The sequence below is a fragment of the Channa argus genome, chromosome 2 (assembly GCF_033026475.1).
Source record: "Channa argus isolate prfri chromosome 2, Channa argus male v1.0, whole genome shotgun sequence".
Classification (NCBI taxonomy): domain Eukaryota; kingdom Metazoa; phylum Chordata; class Actinopteri; order Anabantiformes; family Channidae; genus Channa; species Channa argus.
In genome coordinates this window covers 8762626-8789067 of record NC_090198.1, presented here as the reverse complement: position 1 = coordinate 8789067, position 26442 = coordinate 8762626, and the positions used below count along the sequence as shown (strand labels likewise).

Genomic DNA, 26442 nt, shown 5'->3' with positions numbered 1-26442 from the left:
GATTAAACTTTTGTTAATGAGGTGATTTCTCTTCATGCCCGGGCATGTGACACCACCCAACAGGACTGGTCAGTAAAAATTAAATCAATTATTGTGAACGAAACTGCTTTAACTTGGTTACCCTTGCACCTGCTAATTTGTGTAATTAATAACCCCCTCAGCTGCAGAGAGCACTTTATTAATAACAATCTATATCTTTGCTCCTTAATGAAATGGCAGGGGCCAGGCCATCCGTTCTGCAGGTAATGTCATAATCAATGGTGCCCAACACACATGTTAATTACTGCAGTTATTAATTGTTACAGTTGGATTTGAATGCTACATGCTGTCAGCCCCTTTGTCCTACTATGTATAGCAATCAGTGGATTGAAAATGGCAAATCTAATTAGCTATTCAGCAAGCAGGCTGGGAATCCAAATGAGACGGTATCAGCCCTGACAGCTGGCAGCCGAGGCGCCGTTCACACTGGGCTGTGAACAAAACCAGCATTATCCACTGCCCCGGGAACAACAGGAAAAGGCATGTATCGCAAACTAATAAATACATTCACAGCAGCGGCCTGCCATATCACACAATGGTCTAATGAAATGCCTGCTTGATACTTTTGTTTGGGTACAAGGAGCATTTATACATTTATCTGTACAGGGAGCACCTCGTCCAGCCAGCATGCAGCCGAGACTCATTTCTCAGAACGAGAGAGGTTAACGTAATACTTCTGGTAAAAATGATAACAATCATCAAGTAATAACATGGTCACTTGGAAAAAGATAAGGCGTTCGCTTTCATTTGTTTTTATACAACATATTTATAAAGATTGGTTTTGTTTTATTTAAGTGTGCATGTTTAACCATTAATCTTGCATCCATTATAATACAATATGCCCAAAGGCTGATAGTTTAGTTTAGTCTGTTTCCTGTTCAAGGATACTCCCTAAAATATAAAAGTCCCCTATTCTGAGAATAATAATAAGTACCCTTATAACTGATTATTTAATTGTCCTTTGATCCATGATTATTTACTTGAGATAACTTCAAGTCCCTTTGAACATATCAGTCCAATCTGAGTTCTGTTGCTTACAAGAGGAAATTGTGAGGGGGATTATAAAAGGTCATTGATGAGGGAAGCAGGACTCTGACCTCACAGTCATTTTGGACCCATTAAAGTGGATGATAATTTGCAGTTCATGAAAGAGAATAATATTAGTGTCTAAGGCAAACCTCAAAAATGTTGTCCTCGTAATTGTGTATACTGTGATCTTGTGATGATTTTATCTAGTTTTGAAATTTCTGTGCATCATTTCGATTTCGCTATCATGGAAATTATGTACAGTCAGTAGTAGATGTTACTTCATGGTTGTTGGAGCTAATGGCACTCAGAATGTCAGAAGGGTGAAATGACTATGTACAGCCAGCAGAGGAAACAGCATCATGTATAAACCGCTATCCTGTGGACTTAGTGAGTTAGCAAACACAGGTCTGTTCGCAACTCTGTGATTTTGTACTTTAGGATAATCCTTTGCCCTTTATCACAGTTTATTCAGCTTAAGAAGAAATATGAGAACTTTCAAGGACACTTTACATCAACAAGTCCTTCAACTTTACCGTCCATAAAGGAGCCGGCGAGTCTCAAATGAAACATACTTTGTGTTTTCATTGGAAAGATGGAATATAGTGGGCAAAGTTGTGGGTCGGACATACTAAATGAGTTAAAACATAATTCTAATCATTTGAATTATGGAAATGTCTGGATTGTGAAGCCCTTCACATTGTTTTCACATTGTCTTAAAATAGCACGTTTTTGTTGAACTTGTTTTCTTAAATTCAGTGACTATATTTTAAAACTCATAAAATGACAATTAACTAAGTAAAAAACAATCTGCATTGATGAATTCAACCTGAGGGCAGTTAACTCGTATTTTTTATGTCCAAAAAAGTACAAGGCCTGTGATTTGTCCACTTTGGAGTGAGTCTTTGAACGCCCTATTTTTTTCCATAGTGGAAAATGTCTGTGTGGATGCTAGGCAATCTATGTTTGAACATGGTATGACTCTACTGTCACACATACAGTGCACACACACGTGCGCGCACACACACAGTGCACAACACCATCCATATTTAAAGTAGACAGCAGCTTGTGTCTCCATCCAGAGAGCACCTGTAAATAATGCAGTGTTAAAGGTGGCAGTCAGGAGGAAATTAGAGGGTGAACAGGTGGATGAACCCCCCCCTCACCCCCCATCCTCCACCCATACACTCGCCCATGCATCACCCCCACCACAACACACTGTCATGCCAAGTCTCACTCTCTGCCTTACCATCCGCAGTCTTAACACCCCAGGTGCTGAGCTCCAGCATGGCAAGCCCAGGGGGGCCACCGGCCTTTCCTCTCACCATACTCAAAGCAGTGATGGGCAATAAAAACACTTCACACCTTAAGTGAAAGATACGACTTTAAATATTTTACACACATTCTGCATATGCAATTTATCCACACCTGGCTCATAGGAGCAACAACATCTGGTAGCTGTTGCTTTAGAGGCAATTAATTCTTCATCCAAGCGACCAGGGTCCTTTCTGAAAATGTGGTAGAAGGACTTAGGTGTTACTTAGAAGAGTATAAATGTTCAGATTACTCTTCAGTGCTGTCTAAACAGCACAGAATGGAAAGTTGGTTACAGTTACAATTTGTGGCATTAATATTAATCTTACAGCATCCAAGGACACCAAAACGTATTTAAATACGTAGTTTAAAAACTGTATTTTAGCTATTTCTCTACTAGCAAGAGGCAACAACAAGAGATAAACATGTTCTTTTTGGCTTGTGACATATCATAATGCCAGGATGAAACTTAATAAATTGTTTAAATGAGTAAAATTTGGAGGCTAAAAGCAAAGCAAAGCTTAAATTTAGCTTAAAGTGACTGAGTAACTTCTGAGTTAATACTTTTGGTCCTAAACATTTAGGTTGATTACACTACTTTGACTTCATCAGCAACTGACCTTTGACGACAGTAAATAAAACAGGTTATCATGATGGAGTTAAAACAACACCTAAGTGGTATATTGAGTTAGGACTGATGGGCTTAAAACCATTAAACCGTGACTTTTTCATCCTTAGTGCTGGAAATCACTGCTTTCCTGTTGTCTGAAATGACCTTAAACATTTACCTTCCTTCTGCACTGATATGATTCCTTTGTTTATAGCGTTTTTTTCCCATGGTTGTGAAAGTAGATTTGGAGTTCATCGCCAAGTGTGAACTGACCTGGATTCCCATGCACTGTGTAACAACAAGAGGACCACATTAGCCTATGTGACATGTTTACTATGCCCACACTGCCACCAAGGCCTTGTGTCCACGGCATGGATGTGAGAACAGCTGTAATAAGATCTTGGCAAGGTTATAAAAGAACAAAACAGCCCTCTGTCAGTGAGAAAGAACAGGGAAGTCAGATGTTTGTAAATGAGGGGCAAAATAAGAGTTTCTGTTTTGGGAGAATTTTACAGTTTAAGGTCAACTGGGTAAAAAGGGGGGCTTCTTGTTGTGAATAAAATTATTATTGAAACTTTTCGCAGCACAGGTTCATTCATAATGTACTTCCTGTTTGGGTTTAGCCGCTGTTTTGGTGAACAGAGCACAGAGCAGGTGACGTTCAGCTACTGTAGTCATGTCTGCTGATAGTTTGGGTGGATGGTGGGGTTAAGGTGTTAGCTGGACACTGGTTGTTTCGGCTGTTTATCATAAACACAGTCTAGCCCAGAGAGGTCCATCTGCTTTGATTTTATTTAGTGATTCCCCCCAGGGGCCCTGTGCTGTAGTGAGAATAACAATACTTGAGCCCATCTGTTCCTGTAGAACCAGCCCCGGCTAAATTACCACACGCTACGAGCGGCTGGCATATGCTGTGGCATAAAGCTACAAGAGGGCATTGTGTGCCAGCTGTTCTGTTGACAAATACTTATCTGGCACTTCTGAAGTCAGCTTGCTAAGCTGGTTTCAAGTTTGACTAAAAACTAAACGGGGTAAGGTGTGGAATACGGTTCCTGTGGGGGGTGAGGGCCTGTATAATACATGCTGATTTGTCCTGGGGTATCGGTTTGTCAGAAGCTGCCTGGGGAATTGGGTCACTGGATGTAGACTTAATTTGAACATATAGGGCAGATACGGTATAAGACTAAAACCAGCCAAGTGGTCAGAGCAGACTGTACCTAATCTTTCTCATCCTTGTGGCATAACAGCCTGCGATCATGCTGTTGTCAGATGTTTACAAGCCACTGTATGATTACTGTTTCAGAGCTACTGTATAAAGTGGGCTTGATAATATTAATCCTATCAGAAGTGCACCAGTTCTTTCTGGGAATTAATAATATCCACACTGGAACCCACACCAGAAAGCCCCGTTTAATGAGGATTTTTAGCCTTCAATACTTTGCTATATTCTATAACAATAGAAATTTTCAGTTGAAGAATACAAAATGCCACCTCCTGCCAAAGGCACTAAATGTGAGACATGACAGGTTTGTGCTATGCACGTAACATTAAACCTGTAAAATCAGTGTATTTCTGACCATATTTAGAAAGTGTCATACAGCACTCAGTAGTAGTCCACTTGTTGCTATAGGCATGTAAGCTCGTTTCTTACAGCTTTTTATGCAAGTTTATACTCCACCTGAAACACACATGACAAAGTACTGCACGTGAAAATAAAGCTGAAAAGTTGCTAAATATATTTTTGTATAAGCTTAAGCAGGTTACTGTTTGTTTTTCATCAAGGTAGCTAGATGACACACATGGATGAACATCCATCCTTTACAGATAAACTTTAAAAAGGATGTCAAAGCAGTGTTTCAAGTTTAAGAATAAATGTTTCAAGTCTGTTCTCTGTCCCAGTACTGACACATCCTGTTGTAAACTACTACATCAATTGTAGCCATTGTTACCTTGCACTTTAAATAGGCATTTTGGTGAATTCATTTTTCATGGATTTTTACTTATATGTCCTGTTGACTGTATTTCTGCGTTGTTTGCTGAAACGATACACGATGTTAGCGTTAATGCAACATATTGCATATAGGAATTGAGCACTGTAGTTACATAGAAGTAGCCAATTTCTAATTTTTATAAAAAATTATTTTTTATTGTCTCACTCCATAATATTGGTACGTAAACACATTGTGTACAACGTTTTAAGACAGAAAATTCAAGTTTTTTAATATTTACAACTAACTCTCCATAATGGCTTTCTATCATCATTGGTGTTGCTGTACCGTGAATATTTTATATCTGATTAAATAAATGCTGAAAACACACTATATCTGTTATGATTCTGAAATGTACTCACAACATGTATGTAGCCTTCAAAATGGGCTTTATTTTGTTAACATTTACAGGAACACCACTGACATTAATTTTCCACCTGTCACATATGTTTATTCTGTACAGACGCAACAGAAAATGAAATCAAAATGCCATCCTATGCTCTGAGATTTCTTACACAGAGATCAAGGCTTGGGTCAGTGACGAGCTTCAGCAGTACAGTAAAGTTCTCACAGAACAGTCCCTCTGTCAGAATCCCTGGGATAGTTGAAACAACTGCAGAGCAAAATCCAGAGTTGTCATCTGGAATCCAATATATAAAACACCCTTGTTTTGTGCACACAACTGAATTTGTCATTATTTTAAATTTGATTGAGGTAAAATGTAGATTATGCTGATACCAACTTCTGCAGTTCAATGATGTCAGTTCACTAAGTTCACTGATAACATTTTTTGTTAGGATGTTTAAAAGCTACTTTCTATCTTGATCCACAGTATGATTGGGGTACTTTTAGTACTCTGTAAAACTGAAATAGAAGAGTCAAGGTTGTGCCCATTTATTCCCCATCCTTTGTTAACTGTACATTGCTCAGCATGTCACTATTAACATTCAGTAGTTGCTTTGACACAGCGTAAACTGCAAAACTCCCTTGAAAATACAGTGAAATAGGACAAGGAGTACCCAAACTTTACAGTATTATCAACCCTGTTTCATTTTCTTAAAAATGTATGACATGAGTCTGTAATATGAATAGAATATAATAAATAAAATAAAAATAATAATTGATCTTTTTTTTGTAATGTGGTGCATGGCTGGAAACATTGCAGGTCATGTCTTAAAGAAAAGCAGCAACAGTCAATAATTGCCATTCTTTACCCAAAGGACATCAGACCTGCCATGACAGGCAGAGAAAAGGTTTTGTAAACATAAAATATAATTTACATTTAGTCATTACGACAATGAGTCAGACACTTAAAAACACTGCCTGTGAACTTCCTCACATTGCACACTTCAACTTTAAGGAAAACAGCCAGATTCTTCCAGTACTTTACCTTACTGCCCCTATGAATGCATGGAGTGCTCCACCAACCAGCTTTACAACAAGAGCAATTGTACAAGTCTCCCCTTCATGCATTTATCTGGCATCTACACTGCATTAGCAATGCAGACCATTCTTTAAAGCTACAGAGGAGAGGCAAATTTGTATTCTGTAACACAAAACACTGATGTCTACCAAGCAACAAATTAGCACTCACTGTGTCTTTCAATGGAAGAGAGGAAAAAAAAGAAAACAAAACCTAAATGTTTCCTGATAGGTCCACTTGGGGATAGAACAAAAGTGCAGCAATGGTGGAGCAAGTATGCAGTAAAATGTGAGACTTTTACAATGGCTACATCTCTTTCTGCAAAACATATACCTGTACTGTAGACATTTACACAGTGTGATGGGGAAATATGCAAACCGGTTCACAAAGAGCAAAATACTCTTGTCTTAATGCAACTGCACAGTAGGTTAACGTCTATTCTCTTGATGTTACTACCTGGAGAAATCTATGCTACTAAGATTTTACACAAGTTTTTAGACCAGTACACACATGTTGTATAAGGATTTGCACACTGCATTGCTTCCTTAATGTGGCGTTATGGAAAGCTCCTATCTTTTACAGTAATTAAGAAAAGCAGGACTCCTCTTTTCTTAAAGTAAATGAGGTGGTCAAGGTTCTCCCACTAGCTCATTTTGTTTTTGTTGCATGTTTTGTCATCTGCAATGTCGCAAACATGCCCTGCCGCCCATTTTCTCCTCTGTCCTCCCTAAACAGGGAGTGGATCTTCATAAGGCTTACCTTCAATTCATTATCCACCACCAACCCAGTTGAGACACAGGGAAGCTACATAGGACTACATGAAAAACACAACACTTCAACTAATGCACAGTGCAAATAGGCTTCTCCCCCTCTTCTCCATCTCTGCAGCCTCCAGAGATGAGCAGGCATTAAGGAGAGGTGGGGTGGAGAGGGTTAACTCTGGACCACACCCCTGCTGGCAGGCAGCTTTTCTTCAGTTTAGTTTGTAATTTTTGGTCTTTCTGGGAATCTCCTGCCCTCTGGGAGAGGGTGAGGTGGTGTGGCTGAAGGACTGGAATGGAGGTGTAGGGGTTTGGAGAGAGGATTCTACTTGTACAGGCTCATAGTTGGGCTCTGGTACATGCACATGTAGGCATCGCACAGCAGGCGTCTTGCCTGGCCCTGGATGCTCTTGGGATCCAGGGCATGCAGCTCCTCTGGGGTCATTTTTAGATAGGCCTCAACCTCTGGACAGGGGGACACCTGGGGGATGTTGAAACCATTCTGCCCACCTGCAGAGCCACATGCACGTCATTAAACAAGAGCAGCACAAATCCTCGGGCAGATAACATTCAAAACGAATTCTTGCTTGGGACCATTTAACACATCAAGTCAAAGCAGTGTCGTAGAAAATGCCATTGCCAAATAATTAAAGTATATCAACATGACTTTCAAATAACTTAAGTTAAACTTTAAAGCTTACTGCACTATGTCGTTTTCTATGATTAATATAATTGTTCATTCTAATGTCTGACTATAATCCAGTCAAATATCAAATATAAGCTTATTAATTATAAATTCATTGACTGAAACAACAGTCAACACAGACCATTTTCAAAAATATTTCCATATATACAAAAATGTCTCTCTCACACAAACAAAATTTCAGTTTCCTTGAATTTTTCATTGCATTATGAGATGTATTTTTTTTTATTTTTGTGTTTCATTGATCAAATACTGTATGAATGAATAATCAGAGATTCAGAACAATTAATAGATCTATTTATAATAATTACAAAGCTGTAATTGTAATAGTAACAGCAATAGCCACGTTCAATTTAGATAAATACTGTATTTATAACACATTAATAAAGCACTATTAGTTATCATCAACTTGATTGCATGTGACAATAAATCCTACCCTATGTCCTGAACTTTGGTTTAAAATTCAAACAGTAATACTATTAAATAATAATTGAAGAGTGCACAGATTATTTCGGTTTTTTTTTGATGAACAAGTCGAGTCTATTCTAGTCTAGTCCATCCTACAAACCCTTCTCTGTCACTAAGAAATGAATTTACCAGTGTTGTAAAAACAGTTTAACCACATATATCTTGGATAACTTGACCATTCAAGGATCACTAGCAATCGCAGCATCAAAAGGCCATGACACCCACCGTCACGGTCAGCCATGCTGTCGAAGAAGAGCCAGGCAGAATCTGCGCTGCCGTACTTGACGAAGGCCACGTAGTGACTTGTTTCAATGCACAGCACAGCGAATAGCTCCATCTTCTGGCGGGGAAAACTGCCCTGCCGCCCCGTACCTTCTTGTAGCTCCTTGGGGACAGACAGTTTGCCGTGCCGGTGGGCTTTCCTCCTTGGGTGGAGGTGAACCTAAATAATTACAGAGAGATACACATCACTGCATTCACTGTTTGGTAGTGTGGCCCTTAATGTTAAACAATATGTTTCATGTAAAACACAGACACAGATCACTGAAAATAAAACCTGTGAAGTACACTTGATGATTCATACTCCCAGATGGGCAAAGCAGAAATAAATGTATTATTTCAGTAAAAGCACTGACTATTGGCAAGTAAGGAAATGAACAGACGGAGTGTTACAATCTACTGTAGTAGCCACTGTTCTGAAACATGTCTGCAATCAGAGAGTATGATTCCTTTGTATTTGGCGCCACCAAATGGCACATCCTGACACACCTTTTACAACTTGGTTTTTGATAAGCTGAACTTGGAATACTGTCCTCTGTTGTTTACCTGTGTATTGCACTTTTCACAGAACTGTTTAATCTTGCCAGCGGTGATATCCCCATCCTCGTAACAGTCTCGACACTCGTAGAGAGCCAGGCCGCCACAGATTCTACACTCCCTTGGTGCTAGATAAGAAACACATTACTTTATTACAGCTGACACTCTGCAAGTCGAGGTCTTTTAAGAAGTTGAGAATGGATTTGAAATAAAGAAAAAAAGAGGTACCTTCATCTTCGCTGAGTTGCAGTGATAACTCAGTGAAATTATATTACCAAATGCCACACAACCATCGATCGCCAAGAACACACTTTACACTGGAAAAAATATGAGCTGAAACTTACTGTCTTCAAGAAGGTCTGTGATGTCTAACTCTAGTGAGGGGAAAATCTTGTTGAACATTTTGAAGTCTTTGCCAAAGCGGGGCATCTGAATGATAAGGCAAGAGGGAGCCTGGGAGGGAGAAGAGACAAAAGAGAATGTTAATTCTTTTAGCATTTTATCAAAGGTAAACAGAAGTGAGGATATATAATTCAGAATATGAAAGTAAAAGTTGTTTCAACCTTAGGACATGAAGCTAGTCAGTAATTTACATTCTACATTTCTTGTTTTAATATCGGGTGAACAACGGAAGCTTCTTTTGATTTGGGAAATGTCATATTTTGGATTGTTGTTGGCTTAGCTCACACAGTCCTGTAATCCTGTAAGACCAGACATAAACAAAGACAAGCTTATCTGTGTGAAACAAGTTCCACTGTCCTGATTGTCACTACTCCTCCCTCTGAATCACAGCTCTTACATCGCTGCATGGGCGTGACGCGAAATAACTATCTTAACTAAGTCGGTTAAATAAAACAGCAAGCATTACACTCTGTGTCAAAACATCCAACACATTGCTTATTATTTCTTTATCTTTGACAGTAAAAAGGAATAATAATAAAGCCACAGTATATATTGTACCAAAATAGAAACCACAAATGTAATGCCAGGTATTACTGCTGTTATATTAATAATCCCTTTGCTTGTCCAATGGATTAGAGACACAGGACTGACTTGACCAGTCGAGGATATTCCACCTCTTCAGTAGGAAAAGCTCTTTCATTGCACTGGAAGTATCTTTTTCCTGCAAATGAAATGTCATCCAGTGACTGTTGGTGCATTTGACTGATTCCGAGCAATTAAAATGCTCCTGTTCATGTCTGCATTCACCTTGTTGCTTCTGAAAACAGCAAACAAATCAGTAAGAATGCCAATGTGCAAGTCTGAACCATAACAGAATCACTACCATATTTGAGTGAGGAGGTGGTATGTTTCAGGTCAATATACATATATATTTTTTACTCTTCACACTTTGCAACATTTCGACAAGGCCTATTGTTTTATCAGTCCATACAATCTTGCACCACAGCTTTATGACTTTGGTTATGCATGTTTTTGCAAACTGCAACCTGGCCTTTCTCCTTTACCAAGGATTTGCTTCTTGCAGGGAATTATCTTAAGTTATAGTCATAAATTCTTCTCTTGATCACTGACAAGGTAACATGTACGCCTGCATGCTGGAAAGTAACTTGCTGTGTAGTCATAAGGGTTTTTTCTCTAAATGAAGTCATCTACAACGCTTGGTCTACTCAGCACTTTTTTATTCACGTCTCAAGTTTCTGATACAGACAAATAACCTCAATCTAAATGCTAACTCACAACTGATGTAATGTTAAAAAATGAGCTGCATAAGAAACCTTAAAAAAACCTTTAAAGAAGCCTGTTTTTCAAATTTGAACAATAGGGTACCTCAGACCGTAGGGTCTGTTCTCTGCCTTTATAGAATAAAGGGGCAAAATTAGTACATATTACTCCACTGGTATGCCACATATTACCAAACCTTCCACTTTCCTCATGCAAACCTAGTAAATAAAACACTGTGAATTTCACCTCTGCAAACTTCAGGTCACTGTTGATGAAGGACCACTCTAGGAGTTGCTGAATGGTGGGAACTCCAACCTTGTCCTTCTTGTCCATGAATATCTGGTAAAAGTAACAGTCCTGGACCTTCTGTCCTGCTGACCTGTAGATCAATATCTATTATTTGGTCTTTTCTAGTATTACATACAACTTCAATTCTTGCAGGACAAACATGACCAAAAATAAATATATGGACTTTCTGTAGCAGATATAAAGACTCAGAAATGTTACCTATATTTTGTCAGAAACATGAATCTTTATTTTCTGACAATTGACATTAGTATAAAAGGTTGAACAAGAAAATTATATTACGTTTAAGCTCACCATAGATAATCCTATAGTACATTAGATATAATTGAGGATGATTATTATGATATTGTCTAGTTCTTTAAGTTTTTATTTCTGTTCATCTGCCGAGAATCTTAAACATGACTGCAGAGGGCATTGTCATAACATGACCAGAAGTTAATGTTACAGTTAACCCCTTTGCCCACACTGTCCGTTGTTCAATTTCCTGTGTAGTTTCACTGCAACAGAAGTAAAATTTTATGCAATAGAAAATCTACATATTGCAGATTTTGCGGTTATGCAGTGATGCATTTGGAACTATAATGACAAAGTCTGGTAAGCAGTGACAATCCAGGACGTGTTCATCAAGCCATGTAACACACAAACTATTTCAGACTGCACTGCAATCCTGAAGCTCTTTAGACATTACCCAGAAGAGCTGCATGTGAGAATCTCAATGCCAGAGTCAGATAGACATCGCCCAGGACCTGACTTTCCAGACATTAACTGGAGTTTATATGTGAAAACAGCTATACTGTATGAAATGTGTGTAAATTAACAAAAATCATTAAATTATCATTACCTTTTTTGTAAAAACAGCAACATGAATTAACATATAACCAAAAACACATCATTTCAAGACTGTGTTTAGATGAGCTCAAAGAGGTTTAGGATTTTTTAATAAAAGATGACTGGCTATTACCTTAACCTAAGCAATGGATCCACTCTTAGTATGTGATGAAAAAGGATGTTTAGGAATTCCTCAGGATCTGCAGTACAAAAGGGTATAAAATGAGATTTAGGAGGATTAGATGTAGCATTCTTGTACAAACACTGTACTGTAAAGTAAAGAATATATTAAATGTATTTATTTTTCATTCTTTTTATTATGCATTGGAGCAGTTTATTAGAAACAACATGACCAAAAACTGATAAAAACAAAATGAGACACAGAGGAAAAATTCTGAAAAAACTCTAAATGTCCTTTAAAGAAATGACTCATTTCCCACCTTTCTCTTCAGATGTAAACCCAGATGCTGCTTCTACTTTCTCTAGGATCCTCCTGAGCTTCATTACTTTAGTGGCACAAACATACCCATGTCTAGAGGACAAAGAGCAAGGAAAGTACATGCTAGTTAATTAGCCACATATAGTATAGCAACATTAGCTTTGACAGTGCAATTTGCATCAGATGTTACTATCAGGATTTGATTAGGTCAATAATGCAAATAAAAGCCCAGAATCAAAACCACTAGGGTCCGTTTCTTGTTTAAATTATGAGTAAATTCTTATTTAAAAGTCCTGGAAATTATTTAAAAGCTTGAAGATGTCTGTTAAAAAAACTCATAGCTAAAAACAGGTTATGTCAACACTGATTCAAATTTTGTACAACACATTTAAGACACATACACTGATCAGCCATAAAATTAACACTGATGGTTTTAATCATGTCAGAGAGGACAAGAGTTTGCATGGCTGCTCTTTGCAGTCTGGCTACACAGCCCCATATACAGCAAACACATTGTTTTGTTATTCAGCAACAACAAATCATAAATAACCACTTTGTGCTAACAGGTGGCTAAAACCACCAGGTAGTAATGATGTGGCTGATTAGTGTATATCTACATGTGGCAATGTGAAAAATCTTTAATCAAGCATTCCAACTTACATGCGTAATGGGTTCACTATCTCTGTGCGTAACAGCTCTTGAGTCTCTCTGTAATACTCTACGTCAGTCTTTGATTGTGGTCTCAGCAGAACTGTGTCCAGTACAGAACTGAAGGAGAAAAGACTGCAGAACAGAATATACAACTGTGGGCTTAAAATCAAAATACAATTTTTTTCCCTCTCAGGTAAATGACAAATAAACTGTATTTTTGATTGATACTCACATTAATTTTAATGTGATTGATACCCACATTATTTATAAATTGTCAAAATATTAATTTGGCAATGTAAACTTTTATATGGTGGCTGTAATGTAGATTATATTTCTATTAGTTTTGCAATTAGTTTAAAAAGACCTTACTAGCAATTAAATCAAAATTTTCTTTTAAGTTTTTATTATTACTAGAATAGTCACATTTAAATGTGACCATTTTAAATTAAAAACTCCCAACTTGTCAAAGTATATTTAAAGGGCATTCCACTGGCTAATATTGTAAGAAACAATAGCTGTGCAACTTTTCACCTGCCAGCTCACAGCAGGAATAGAACCTGCATCCAGAGCCAGTGGGTAAAGTCAAAACATTTTACTAATATGTTTTTGCCTCTGGGCAAACATATCACTCCTTCCTCAGGAAGCACTGTATAGATCAATATGACTGAAGTCCAAAGATGTTAATATAAAGTGGGATAGACTGGAACTGATAAAGTATTTACTGTTAGAATACGAGATCACTGACCAGAAGAGGGTTGAATCCAGGTAACAGGAGTTGTAGTGGCCTTGGATGCCTTTCTTTTTACCCACCATGACATCTAAACCATCATTCTCTGTGCGGGGAGGTGTATTTTCATGTACCACCTCACTTAAGTAGCCACCAAATGCTGCATAAACACACAGGAAACCTCGATGTAAACATAAAGCTTTTGCTAACAGTTAATTTGGAGCTATTAACAAAACATATTCTACTACTCACCAATTGAGTTGCACCTCTCTATGGGATTGGAGGAGTGATGTAGGGATGGGAAGCGCGAGTCAGGTCGACAGCACTTGAGCTTCACAAACAGGGCTTTTTTGGGTGGGCAGGTGAAGTACCGGGTGCCTTTAAAGGTGCCATCTGTGCAACCAGGACACTCTTCTTCCTGGAAGAGAAGGTCAACATGAAACTGTCCACTTCCTATCAGTGAGGTATTTATTCTGCCACAGATTGTACTTTGTATTTGATTTAGTGTTTTTTTTTGTAACTGTTCCAGCAGTACAGCGAAGCAGAAGAGATACAGAGGAGTCTCGATTAAAGCAGAGCCCCTCCAGGGCCTCAGTATAACAAGAGAATGTATTACATTAGATATCAGTCTACTAATGATGTTTTTTTTAATTTTTTTCCTGTGTGAATACATACTCTATCTCACCAATATTATACAGTATGTGTGATTTTTTTTCTACTCACTTATACTGAAATCTAATAAATGTAAACTTCCAAGTTTATACTGCTGTGTTGTCTCACCAGCTCCAGCCCAGCCAGAGGCTCCAGTAGGCCAGGAGGCAGACCCACCCAGCGAATAACACCACACAGTGGAGGATTCTCCTTCACCTCCACCAGAGAGCCCACCTCCAGGCCTGGCTGTCCTCTGGGAGGCGTGGGAGGCCGTGGTGAGGGAGGGGCGGCCGGAGATGGGGGCTCACGCTGCTCTCCCATCACCGACTGGACGGAGAGGGAGAGAGGCCCATGACTCATGCTATCAATGGGTCCAGTCTTCCGGTTCAGGCTGAAGGGCAGGGAGTGGAACTTGTTGTCACTAGACAATGAGGAAGGGGGTGGGGCTCTGGTGGGTGGGGAGGACTGGTTGAAGTCAGGGGGCGTGTCAGTTAGTGACTTGGCAGGGTCCTCCCCAACTGCAGGAGAAAAACCAGAAATCAAAACTTAATGTGCTTCTTACACTAAAAACAGATCATATAATGTACAGCAGGCTGTGTTTAGCAATGTGGAGATGTCTGTTTTAAGACCAAAACTCCCGTTAAACTGACCTCTTCTGGTTGAAAGTGTGTTGCACTTCAACCACTGGAGGTCTGCAAAAACAAGATTTTCAGATGGTGTTAATGCCACCATCTGCAAGAAGAAAGGAACCTGTATGCTGGCAGCCGTGGGCATTTGAATTTAAAAAGGAGCTACAATTAAAAAGAGAGGGACCATAATTCTCATATTGCAAAGTCCGACAATCTTTTGGTATTTCCACCTAATCAAAACCTTTTACTGTTTCGCACTTGCTCTAACTAGATATGTTTTGTTTATCTAAAGCATTTTCCCCTTGTCAATGAATGGTAAGGGGTTGAATGAACTGTCAAAGAATGGTAATCCTAAACCACAGTTCATAATACGAAAATATCTTTGGCAAAGTATACTCGAGTGCTAATTAACAGATTGGACTAATTGTAGAGTTTCTGTGTAAAAACAAACCTGAAAATTTTGTTGAGGGTATGTTGTGTGCAGACTCCTTTTCAAATCTGATGCTGTTCATATGCCTTTAAGCTGACACAAGACTGTAAAAAACTGTACTTCATTGTGCACATATTCCACAAAGCAGCGTGCTTTGTGGAATATACATTTATTAAAGCTCAAAACATTGCACATTCCATTTAAACTATAACCATGTGTTTACAGAAGAAGAGTGCCACTTTTTAAGAAGTCATGTTTGTTTTTCCAAGACAGCTAAGTCAAAAACCATGTCCTACAGCTAAAAACTCGAGGGATATGTGATATTACTGAGACCGAATATCTGCTACTCCTTTAAAGACAACTTTGTTTTTCAAATACCACCATCAGCAGATGTATGAACTTATTGAAATTTACTCCCATTAGCCTTCACAATCTTTGCAGACTTAGTATAGAAAAGTGTGCTTTGGTGTCTTGAGTGCTGATTAAAACCTACAGGGACAGTTAAGCGACTATTGCCTACAGACTTTATCGTTATCACGAGACAGAAATATCAGATGTGGTGGATGATTTTAAAGCTCACACTGACGTTATATATTAATTCAAGCAATATACTGTAGACATATCTTTAAATTTTGATTAATTAGCAATATGGCAGGTTGTGGCTCAAGAAAGTGCTCACAGCATCATATCACAATTCCCTTGTTGTCTCGTAAATTGCCCTTATGCAAGAGTAAAGCAGGATCACAGGTACTGATTAAATGAGTGACCTCTCATATTATGACAGAAAAATAACATGAAGTCCTTAAATGATTGGCACTCACTTTTAAGCATGTGTATCCAAATAGAATGTAATTGGCAGACTATTTCTTATCTATACACCTAGTGAAGCACAGTAGTTTGTCTACTGACTTCTTAACAGAAATTAGAACAGCATAATCATGAAGAAAAATAACCCAAAATGTAAAACATGACACTGAGGAAGATGAAAATGATTACACAATCACGGGATGAGTGAGCAGTTGTGAAAGAAGCATGCCAGTTTTTAATGACTGACCTCTCTCGATTTCTACAATGCAAACAGCAATTTAGCTTATATGTGTATTAACATAGAAATATAATAGCATTTTTAAACAATCACATCTGATTATTATCAGCCCAAATTGTGGAGCTCCAATACCCGTATATGCTCATAATGTGTGTCTAATCTAGAGAACACATTTATGTTTAAAAAGCTCATCAGATTCTTTTAAACTGACATGTATTGGTAATGATAGCGGATCTTCTGAAAAAAGGAAAAAAATAAAATAAAAACAACCATCATGTGTCCCTACACCAAATAAAATACACAAACAATGACACTATACGCTGACTGAATTAATCTGTCCTGACACCAGAATTTAAGGCTTTTACTAATGATTTGGTCTGCAAATATTAAGAATACATTTTTATCTTGTAGCAGCATCTGCAGACAAAACAAGACAACAGTCAGTTAAAGAGCCAACTGCAGCACTGGGCATTATTAAAAGCCTTAGGAAACACCAATTACTCCATGCAGGTGGGATTTAACAATAATATGGTGGTGAAAGACGAGACTAGTTGAAAAGTCTTTATAGCAAGCTGCTGCAACAAACTACGGATTGTTGTTTTTTTTATTCAATTACCGTAAGATAACTAATCATTCTCATGAATAATCAAGCCAGTTTTTTTCCCTATTACCAGTCTTAAGGAAACACCCTACATCTGTTACCCATGCAGTAAAAATATTTAGAGTATATGTAATACCGATCACATTTTCTTACGTATTTTATTGTTTTTGTCATTTACTGTATCTAACAGAACAAAAACAGTTCGGTTTCCGCTTGAGAGATGTACAGCCCTCTAAGTTTTTTATTTACTCATCTACTGCTTTATTTGTTTTCGGTTTAATGAATAATATGAAAGAGTGCGTTTTTTTGTTTTTTTGTTTCCTCCGATTGAAAAACTAGATTTGTTCACACACATGGGTGAAGAACAAACTACAACTTTCTGAGCACGACAGTGCTGTTTAGTTGCTTCTCAAAGAATTATAGGAAGCTCAATCACTATGTCAACTACTGAACAACTATTATGCAGTGGAGTGGTTTGGACAGATTGGCTTAACTGTTAGAGTCATAGTCTCAAAAAATAAAAAGGCAAAATCTCCAAAAACATTCCAAGTCCCAAATTATGATGATAAAATTACACTTTATTATATATTTCTCTCACAATAAAGCTAAAGTAAATGCTAAACTATTAAGAAAAAGCTTCTTAAATATACCATGAACATTGTGCCTTTCATTTAACAATTATGAGAAATGTTATGTTAAATCAGTAAAAGTCATTCAAAAACTAAATTTATTCATCATTAAAATAAACACATTATATACTAATATGTTTTTACTTTTGAAAATCTATTTTACTATTGAGGGCAACGCACAGGACCTGAACTCGTTGGTTGGCCAGTGCCAAATTAAATGATCAAAAACCACAAGGCACAGAATGTACCTTGGCAAAACCAATTTGTACGTAGCTTGTTGTAAACAGGAGCTTGCCGGAAAGATGGACATCCCATGAGTAACCATGTTTTACCTTCATCAATGTACCATGTGCTTTTGGATTTGGACTGGATGGGGGGGTCAATAGAGCTGCCATTTAAAGTATAGTAAAATTCAGACTTGCTTCTACTGCCACACTGATGACCTAATCCTGTGAATAACACAAGTACATGAAAACAAGAAACACAGACAGATAGGCAAGTGTATCCAAAATGTTTGCATGCGTGTGTGTTTGGGAGCTGTTTTTTGCAAGTTTCAACTGTGAAAAACAGGTCAACCGCATAAGTGAATTACAAGATAAGAAAAAAAATCAAGATACTGATACATTCAATTTAAATTAAATCAACAACGATGCAATAAGGTTTTTTTATTTTTTGTGTAAAATGGAGTTAGGCATGCGCTCTGTTATTTTGTTAAAGGGACATTCCAACACATATTTAAGACTGCAGAAGTTTGTTCCCCATTTGGCCTAAAATCGTTTAAGTTTGATCAAGCTACTTTTTTGTAACAAAGGAAAGATATTTTCTGTCAGGCTTTTTTTTTTTAAAGACTTTTTTTTTTTTTTGTTCCTTCAGCTTATTCCGTCACGCTATGTTGAAATATGCAAAATCAAAACTAGACGATTTGATGGAATGCCCCTTTACGAGTCATGATTACACCAAGGTACAGTCAGTTAGGTTTGTACCGTTACAGCAGTGCAGTACCTTTGCTCTTTGGTTTGCTTTGGCCAGAGGATGACTTGTCATTGTTGGTGCCTCTGGGGGCAAAACTGTGCTTTTGCAGCCTTTGGTCCTGCATGGAATATTCTGTATAATCCAGAAATAAATCCACATTAGAGACACAACACTTGTGTCGGCCTAACTTAAGCTACCATACACCAAATGTTTTTTTTAACAGAGCACTTGCAAAGTACTGCATCTACATTTACACTGATCCTCTACCATATTTCTTTTATTGGTTTCACTTTAACACTGCAACAGTCTCAGAACGCTGTACATTTATAAACTAAATATATCAAAGTATTTAACATCAGATAAGGTCACATAGAGCCATACATTAGTATGATATTATAGTTATCGTAATCTCTCATGTGGATTGATGTGTCATGTTACACAAGTTTCAGCCAATAACAACTGGTGTTTAGGAAAGCTTGCATTGAACTTCACACAGTGAATAAACATACAAAGTTTTCTTGCTTCTCATGTTGCAAAAGACTTACTTCAGAGATCAAATTTGTACCACCATATAGTTTGCGCAACCTTTCTGCTAAATTAACAATATAAAATTTTCAAGATTTTCTTGATTTAAGTTAAATTAATCAGAGGAACAGCAGCAGTACACATACACAACTCAAATTGGCAGTGTGGAAAACAAAGAGCCTGAGTATCTCACTTGACTTTCAAAAACAAGTGAGCCATCAGCACAAAAGGCTCTCTGTTCCTGCTGCGAGAAAAACACAAACGCGGAAAATGCAGAACGAGCTCAGTGCTGGTGCGAGAGAGGGCCAGATGAATGTTTTAAGAAAACAATAAGGTTTGACAATATACACGTGGTGTACAAGCAGGGATAAACACTACGTGACTCACCTGGCATTACGTCACAGAAGGGGACGAGTCGGGTGTGCTCCAAACTGGCAAAATTACACAGCAGTTTCCCGTCAATCACACCGTCCCAGTCCCCAATAGGATTGTCCTGAAAGAGTTGGAGACATGAGAATCTTACAATCCTCTCTGACACTCTATGCTGCTGAAAAACCAACCACCCATCACATGTGCTTCTTCCCCTAGAATCTTCTTGATGATTCTTGGTGATTAGTAAGATCTACTGTCTTTTCACTGTACTGAAAAATTAGGCTTGATATTCTGTGTTGTGATGATCGAACTCCTCGTCTCATCTCCTCAACGACAGATGTATCACCACGAGTCCTTCAACTCAAACGCACTACTTTTTCAGCAAGCACCACCACAGTGTTCTTGTTCTTTAGTTTGGAATCCAGGATTCTGTTCCAGCGGGATAATCTAAGCATAAAGCCAGTGCCACTTGCTAGGGAATGCAGGGCGAGGCTGGACGCAGAGTGAGGCAAAGCAGTGGGCTCTCCTCAGCTGCCTGCTGGCCCTTTGCCATGCTGTTGGGTCATACAGCACTAAGTCTTTACCTCACTCCCCGCGTGACTGCCTTGCCTTTGTGTGGGTGGCTCAGATGCACTGAGTGGGCTGCTGCTGCTGCTGCTGTTGGTGCTGCTGTTAACGATCAGCAGTCAAATGCCTGAGTTATGCGTTTCAATCTCTGTATGACTACAGTACCATTCCCGCCTGACAACAGTAGCCATAGATACCAGCTGCTGTGATCCCAGGCAACAAGACCGACACACACAGAGGAACAGTCAGAAAAAGGAAAAACTAAAACACAGACATAACAAAAAACTTGAGATCCACAATAACTCTGATAATTACACTGTGTCCATTACAGTGACAATCTAACACTTTGTTTACACAATCACCCATGACCAAAACAACAAACTACAACTACGATAGCAGAGCTTTAAGAGTCGTGACTGTGATGTCCCCTCACTACGTCTAAAAAGTGCCATCTAGGTGAATAAAAGTGTCACATTGACAAAGTAACATTTTCTATTGGCGGTGGACTAAAGATGCAAGGAATGATGTGGACAACAAAATTTTTACTCAACAATGACACTGAATGGCCGAGCATAAAGAGAACAACCACAGTAAATACGCATGTGTGGACCATGAAAATGGTATACATTTATCATTCTCAAGCAATAAAAATGTACAAAAAACGTAAGTCTTTGTTCTGTTAAAAGAAATGTTGTGAATATCAAAGGCAGGCTATGGTCTGTATTCAGTGATGTGCAACATATTGGGAAATTCCATATTTGCTTTATTAAAGTTTCTTTATTCCATATATAAAGCAAAATTTAAAAACAACAAATCACTAGGCCAAACTATTTTTATGTCAGGACAATATGTCCAGCTAGCAGAGGAAATTCCAAAACATTAGGGATAAAAAGACCTGACCTCTTGGAGGCACATGAACCTAGTAAAAATGGAACCTTATAGTTGGTACACTCATGTTTTTTCATAATCCTAACAAATAACATAAAACACTGAATAATGTGCAGATGTGCTGGTAAGATGTTTTTGTGGCCTTAGGGTAGCTATTTTTATCATTGTGCTAGATTAAGTTAACTAGCCTGGCTAGCTAAAAAGCTTATTTGCCAAGTCCAAAACCTTTTCAAGGAACTCATGCTGCATACTGCAGCATTAAGGCTGAATATGTAGTAATAAATTAAAAAAAATATGAACATTTTATACCCTTAAAAAAATCTATGATACTGAATGTTTTGTCTGAAATTTATTCACATTATGATTGTGAAACAGAAAAAGCAGCAAATCCTTGAGCAACTCTTCCCACTTGAGGAACTAGTAGCAGCAAATTTGGGATTTTTGCCTAATGAAAGATAATGAATGATCTGTCAATTTCCTGATTAATTATAAAACAAATCATTTAGAGTGAGTCTTACTCACCATGTCAACTCCCACATAATAGCCCAGACTCTCATTGCCTGGCAGCAGGTCACAAAAAATGATGGTGCCTCTCTCAGGCCCCTCCCTGGTCTGCACCAGGACCCTGGAGTTAATCTCCAGTGGAGGGAAGTCCTGATCCTCTTCCACCAGATTGACATGGTCAACCTCCAGCTCTCCCAAGGCTTCGTCATCATCATCCTCCCACAGTTCAAGCTTGTCCAGGGCCACAAAAACCCCACACTCATCCTCGCAGCGGAATAGTTGACGGCCCTGGTAGGAGCCCTCCGTGAAGCCTTGGCCCCGGCCCTCCTCCTTTGAGAAGAAGTAGATGAAACAAGAGTCAAGTGTGAGACACAACATGAGCAAGAGAGATGAGAAACTTGTTTTGTGGTAGCACGGAGGGCAGATAACAAGGCTGTTTGCTCAGCACTCCTCAGAGAAGGGAAGTCCTAAACATAGAGCTGTGAGGGCATATGATTTATTATTGTATCAGGAATACAACTTGACTTACTGTGAATCAATTAAAATTATGTAATAAAGTGGAGTCATTTTTATCATATTATAAGTTATTTCTTATAAGTAGGTCGCAGATCTTAAAACATCCATAACTGCTACAGTGACTGGTATATCTTTGCCACCAAAAGAACACCGTAATCTCTTTTTCCTGAAGGACATCATTTTATCTGAAGCCCATGTTTAAAATCGTATGCCTTTATTTTGGGCTAATTTTAAGTACTTGAGCTTCATCAGCCCACTCAAGAAGACAACAGCTCAGACTCAGAATAAAAACACTGTGACAACACATGGACTACATGTGCTGTATATATGGTGCAGAGTGAGCAGAATGAAATCAAATTATCAAAGAGAAATGAAAAGAGTAAAGATACACAAAATGATGTACTTTTCTGGTTGCACTGACAGTCACAATACTGCAGAACTATTTCAGCCTTCAATATAAACTTCATGCAATATAAACAAAGAACTTTAAGTTTGAAAGTTCAGCATGTACTTCTATTAATCATAACCTTCCCACCAGTCTAATGCATGCGAAGTACGACTTTAGATGTGCCAAGTGAGGCTTTGTCTTTGTGCATCTACGAATAGTCAACAAAATCAGTTTTAATGTCAACTTTGTTATTTCCAAATGTGCAATTACTTGTGTTTACAACTTTCAAATAGGACATAAGTACACAATGACAAGGAAACTGGTGTGTAGAAATAATCTGAAAGAATACATATTGTGGTCATTTCCTTTTGTTGGGTACATAGGTCCAAAGGTACAAAAGATTAAATTAGTATAAAACTCACCTAAACACACCATCAGTGCTTTCACTAATAAAAGCCAAGCTGTGTGTGTAGGTTGGATCCAGTTTTTAAAATCCGCACATAATTTAGAAAATTATTCTTGGGTCAGGTAAATTCAACTGGTTTTTAGAAAGAACTCAAGAAGAAATTCCAGACTGCTTTTATTTGTTTATAAAATAAAGGATCTTGGAAACAGTCACACAAACATAAATGGGGTCTCTGTATAATTTGTCAGTTTACAGGTAAACAAAATGCACATGTTCACTCTGACGGCTAGTTTGCAATTATAAGATACGTGGCATTAACTGTTTTCTATTAAAATGTATTTACTGTCACAGTTGGAAATTTGGTATCTCTGTACCCTTCGTTTTCGAGTTATATTTCAAATAAAAATTGAATTGTATTTCTTTATATCCTGTTATTCAAAGAAAAACCTAAACATTTTTGAACATCAGTGGGACATGCCCTGAAGTGAAGAGGTGATTTGTCTTTTTTGTTCAGTACTGTGAAACTCGATGTTCGTAACACAGACAATATTCTCGGTATAAACATCACATCATGATATTTGTTCTGGGGGAAGAGGGGGGGCATCTTGTGAGTTATGTGCTTAGCCTAGTATGGTGGTTACAGTGAATTACCTGCATATCTTTTACTGTGTTTGGCTAAGAAAGTTGTTTAAATTATTCAAATTTTATGGAGAAGTACAAAGGTACTGTAAGGCAGCACCCCTCTACTGCCCTACTATACAAGTAACACTAATGTTTTAAGAAACATAACACAAAGACAAAATATAGAAAAACAGGAGGAAGCCAATGGCAATATGGCATATGGAAACAAACATTTTCAACAAGACATGACATCAACTTCATATTCCATTGAGTGGAATTCTTATGAACACAGCTGAAATGTAAAATAAATAAATCTAATTCTAGATCACTATTACAAAAACTAAAGAGATAAAAAAACAAGCTCACCAGCAATTCTACTCCAAACCAGATTCCAGACGGGGCCCTGTCAGGAAGCAATGAACCCTTGAAACGGACCACACCAGGCAGAGGGTCATCCCCTGAGCGCAACTGGACGCGCACCTTGGAACCACAGTCAATATCACGGACACGCTCTAGTCGTCCCTTGTTTCGGAGCAGGGCGTATCTCTCCTCACAGTTGGTAATGGGGAACAGTAGCTCAGCCAGCTTCTCGTCCAGCTCCTGGACATCCCGCTCATCCATGCTCAGCACGACATTTGTCTGGTCCAGTATGCGGAGACTTTTCTTGCCTTTGCACGTGGGCAGTGTGCGCCCTAGGCTGTTGCGCTCCTGGCATGCCTGACCGAGACTGCCACGAGGAATCCGCAGGGTTTTTTGGGGAGGCTTCTCCACCGTACACTCCTTCACAACCATGTAGAATCGGCAGTCCTCCCTGAAGCCCCCACTGGGCTTCTCCTGGCTCCACAGGACAGAGCTCATGGCTGCATGCTAGGCGGGAGGTTCAACATCAAGGCAAGCTTGACCTGTCGTCTGTAGTAAACAATTAAATAATATGACCAAGATTATTGCATGCTTATGGTGATTTCTCCATTAAAATATAAAACTCCTCAGAACAGTATTTTAAATGTCAAGATACAGTGACATAAAATGTCTTTATACTGAAATGATTCTATTAGCTTGACACACTATTAGTGTATAGTAGAATGACAAAATGAATAAAACAATTGGGAATTGGGAAAGGATTATCATATCTCTAAATGCAATGCAGTACACAAACAGTATATCTGTATCACTGGATCGCTCATCCCTAAGCACAGCCTGAATCCAAATAATTCAATACTGAGAAAAGAAATTACTAACAGGAAACATTTAGTGAAATAAGTTTTACTTGCATCAAGGCAAAGAAATATAAACTTCTGATTTATGATAAATGATGACCAACGTAAATATGGCAACCTGTGATTACTGATAGGTCACCCAAAAATCTGATCTGGTTTGCTTGTTGTGGTTTCCTGTGAAAAATCTAATGCTCGCTACTGCCCAGTCATACCTGTGCTGAGACGGTTTTGGGAAGGCCCTCATGTGACATTATTCATTTCAAATGATTTGAATACTCTAAAAATAGATGGTGCGCAGACAGTTGACTTATTGAAGACTAATGTCAGACGAATGGATTTCCCCTGATGACTCTTCAGATATAGTTTTCAACCACCCGACAGTCAGTTCTCACCATCTGTCACTTTTTTCAAAGATGACAGCGGCAGCTATTTGCCGTTATTAGGATGTCGTTTCAATAAATAATGTTGTCGGCGTAACAACTTACTAACGTTAGATATCGGTGTTAGGCTAATGCCGCACAGACCTAAACAATCAGCTAAAACGAAAATCAAAGTAATTTCAGCCTCACATGGGCTAACGCTAACTGGTATTCACATTTAGTTAGCGTGGTCTTTGAGGTGACAACCACATACTTGGTTGCAGTTTGAAGTTCTACTGTCGGAGACACTGACAGCAATATCATGACTCGTTCCAATATCATTTACCCTGACAACCAGAGCAGCAGTGTGTCATCACCAGGCAAAAGCTGTCAAAGGCCCTTTAAGAGAGGGAAGTAGCTAACGTAAGCTAAAATGCACGAAATAGTGATTTTTGTTTAGAGCTAACGACATGATAAACTTACCTCTGATGCGCGTCTGTTCAGATGACTGTCATTTCAAATGACCACCCCAGCTAGATACAGGCCTCTGAAAACAAGTTAGATTGCTCCCGTGATAACCTCTGATTAGCTAAATGGCTAGCTAACTAATGTTAGCGCCCTAAACAGCTAACATTCAAGATAAAAATTAGCCTAGCGGGCTAGTCAGCAGCGAACAGGCTGGGAGAAGACTGCCATCCTTTACAGAATGCTAACAGCATTTATATAAATACATTTTAGCCATAGGAAATAATTAAAATAATACGGCGTATCACTACAGCTTCGAGATGTACTATTTACAGGAGACGACCTCACTAAACATGTTTGCATGACATCATTGTACTCCGTGACAGGTATTGGTCTATGGCTTCGTTCTCAAGCCCCGATTGGCTGATTGCTCTGTCTGTAAAACCTAACAAATGTCCCACTCCATGGGGTTTTCCCATGAATGGCAGCTTACGTAGTTAGATTGAAGTGAGCGTCTAGAGCAAGGGATGCTGTGTCTGTTCCACTACACTGTAAATGAGGTATTCAGTGTAGCATAGGTTAGTGTACTTAGATAGAAGAAGCAACACTAAAATTATAACATGTATTCTAAGAAAACGTAATACTATAAGTAGGTCGAAGTATATGAATTTATATATTTAGTAAAATCACCATTAAATATTTCTTGACCAACGTATTCCTGCCACCACGATTACTTTTATAACGAGAAAAATTATCTCGAGACAAAAGTATCTCGTTATAACAGGAAAATGCGTTTTATTAATATAACGTGATTAGGGGGAACACACATTCCATGTGCTATCAAAAGCCGAACAGAGGTTTGGAAAAGAGCAAAA

The 26442-nt window shown here is 38.4% G+C and overlaps 1 protein-coding gene across 9 annotated transcripts; it reads right to left on the bottom strand.

The window, feature by feature from the left end:
• Nucleotides 1-5349: 5349 nt before the first annotated feature.
• On the bottom strand, nt 5350-25932 carry cyld (cylindromatosis (turban tumor syndrome)). Of its 9 annotated transcripts, XM_067495173.1 has the most exons (19): nt 25586-25932; nt 25377-25501; nt 23893-24435; nt 21614-21925; nt 19652-19757; nt 18770-18871; nt 18100-18216; nt 15084-15125; nt 14563-14951; nt 14035-14200; nt 13801-13942; nt 13065-13187; nt 12406-12497; nt 12099-12165; nt 11078-11210; nt 9493-9601; nt 9158-9276; nt 8558-8774; nt 5350-7671 (listed from the first exon to the last, which is right to left on the bottom strand). In XM_067495173.1, the coding sequence occupies exons 3-19, from the start codon at nt 24382-24384 to the stop codon at nt 7487-7489; spliced, it is 2913 nt and encodes a 970-aa protein (XP_067351274.1). In that variant the 5' UTR covers nt 24385-24435; nt 25377-25501; nt 25586-25932; the 3' UTR covers nt 5350-7486. The 9 variants fall into 9 exon arrangements, with proteins under 9 accessions (XP_067351274.1, XP_067351273.1, XP_067351275.1 ...); XM_067495172.1 differs by lacking the exon at nt 25377-25501; XM_067495174.1 differs by lacking the exons at nt 15084-15125; nt 25377-25501.
• Nucleotides 25933-26442: the final 510 nt, after the last annotated feature.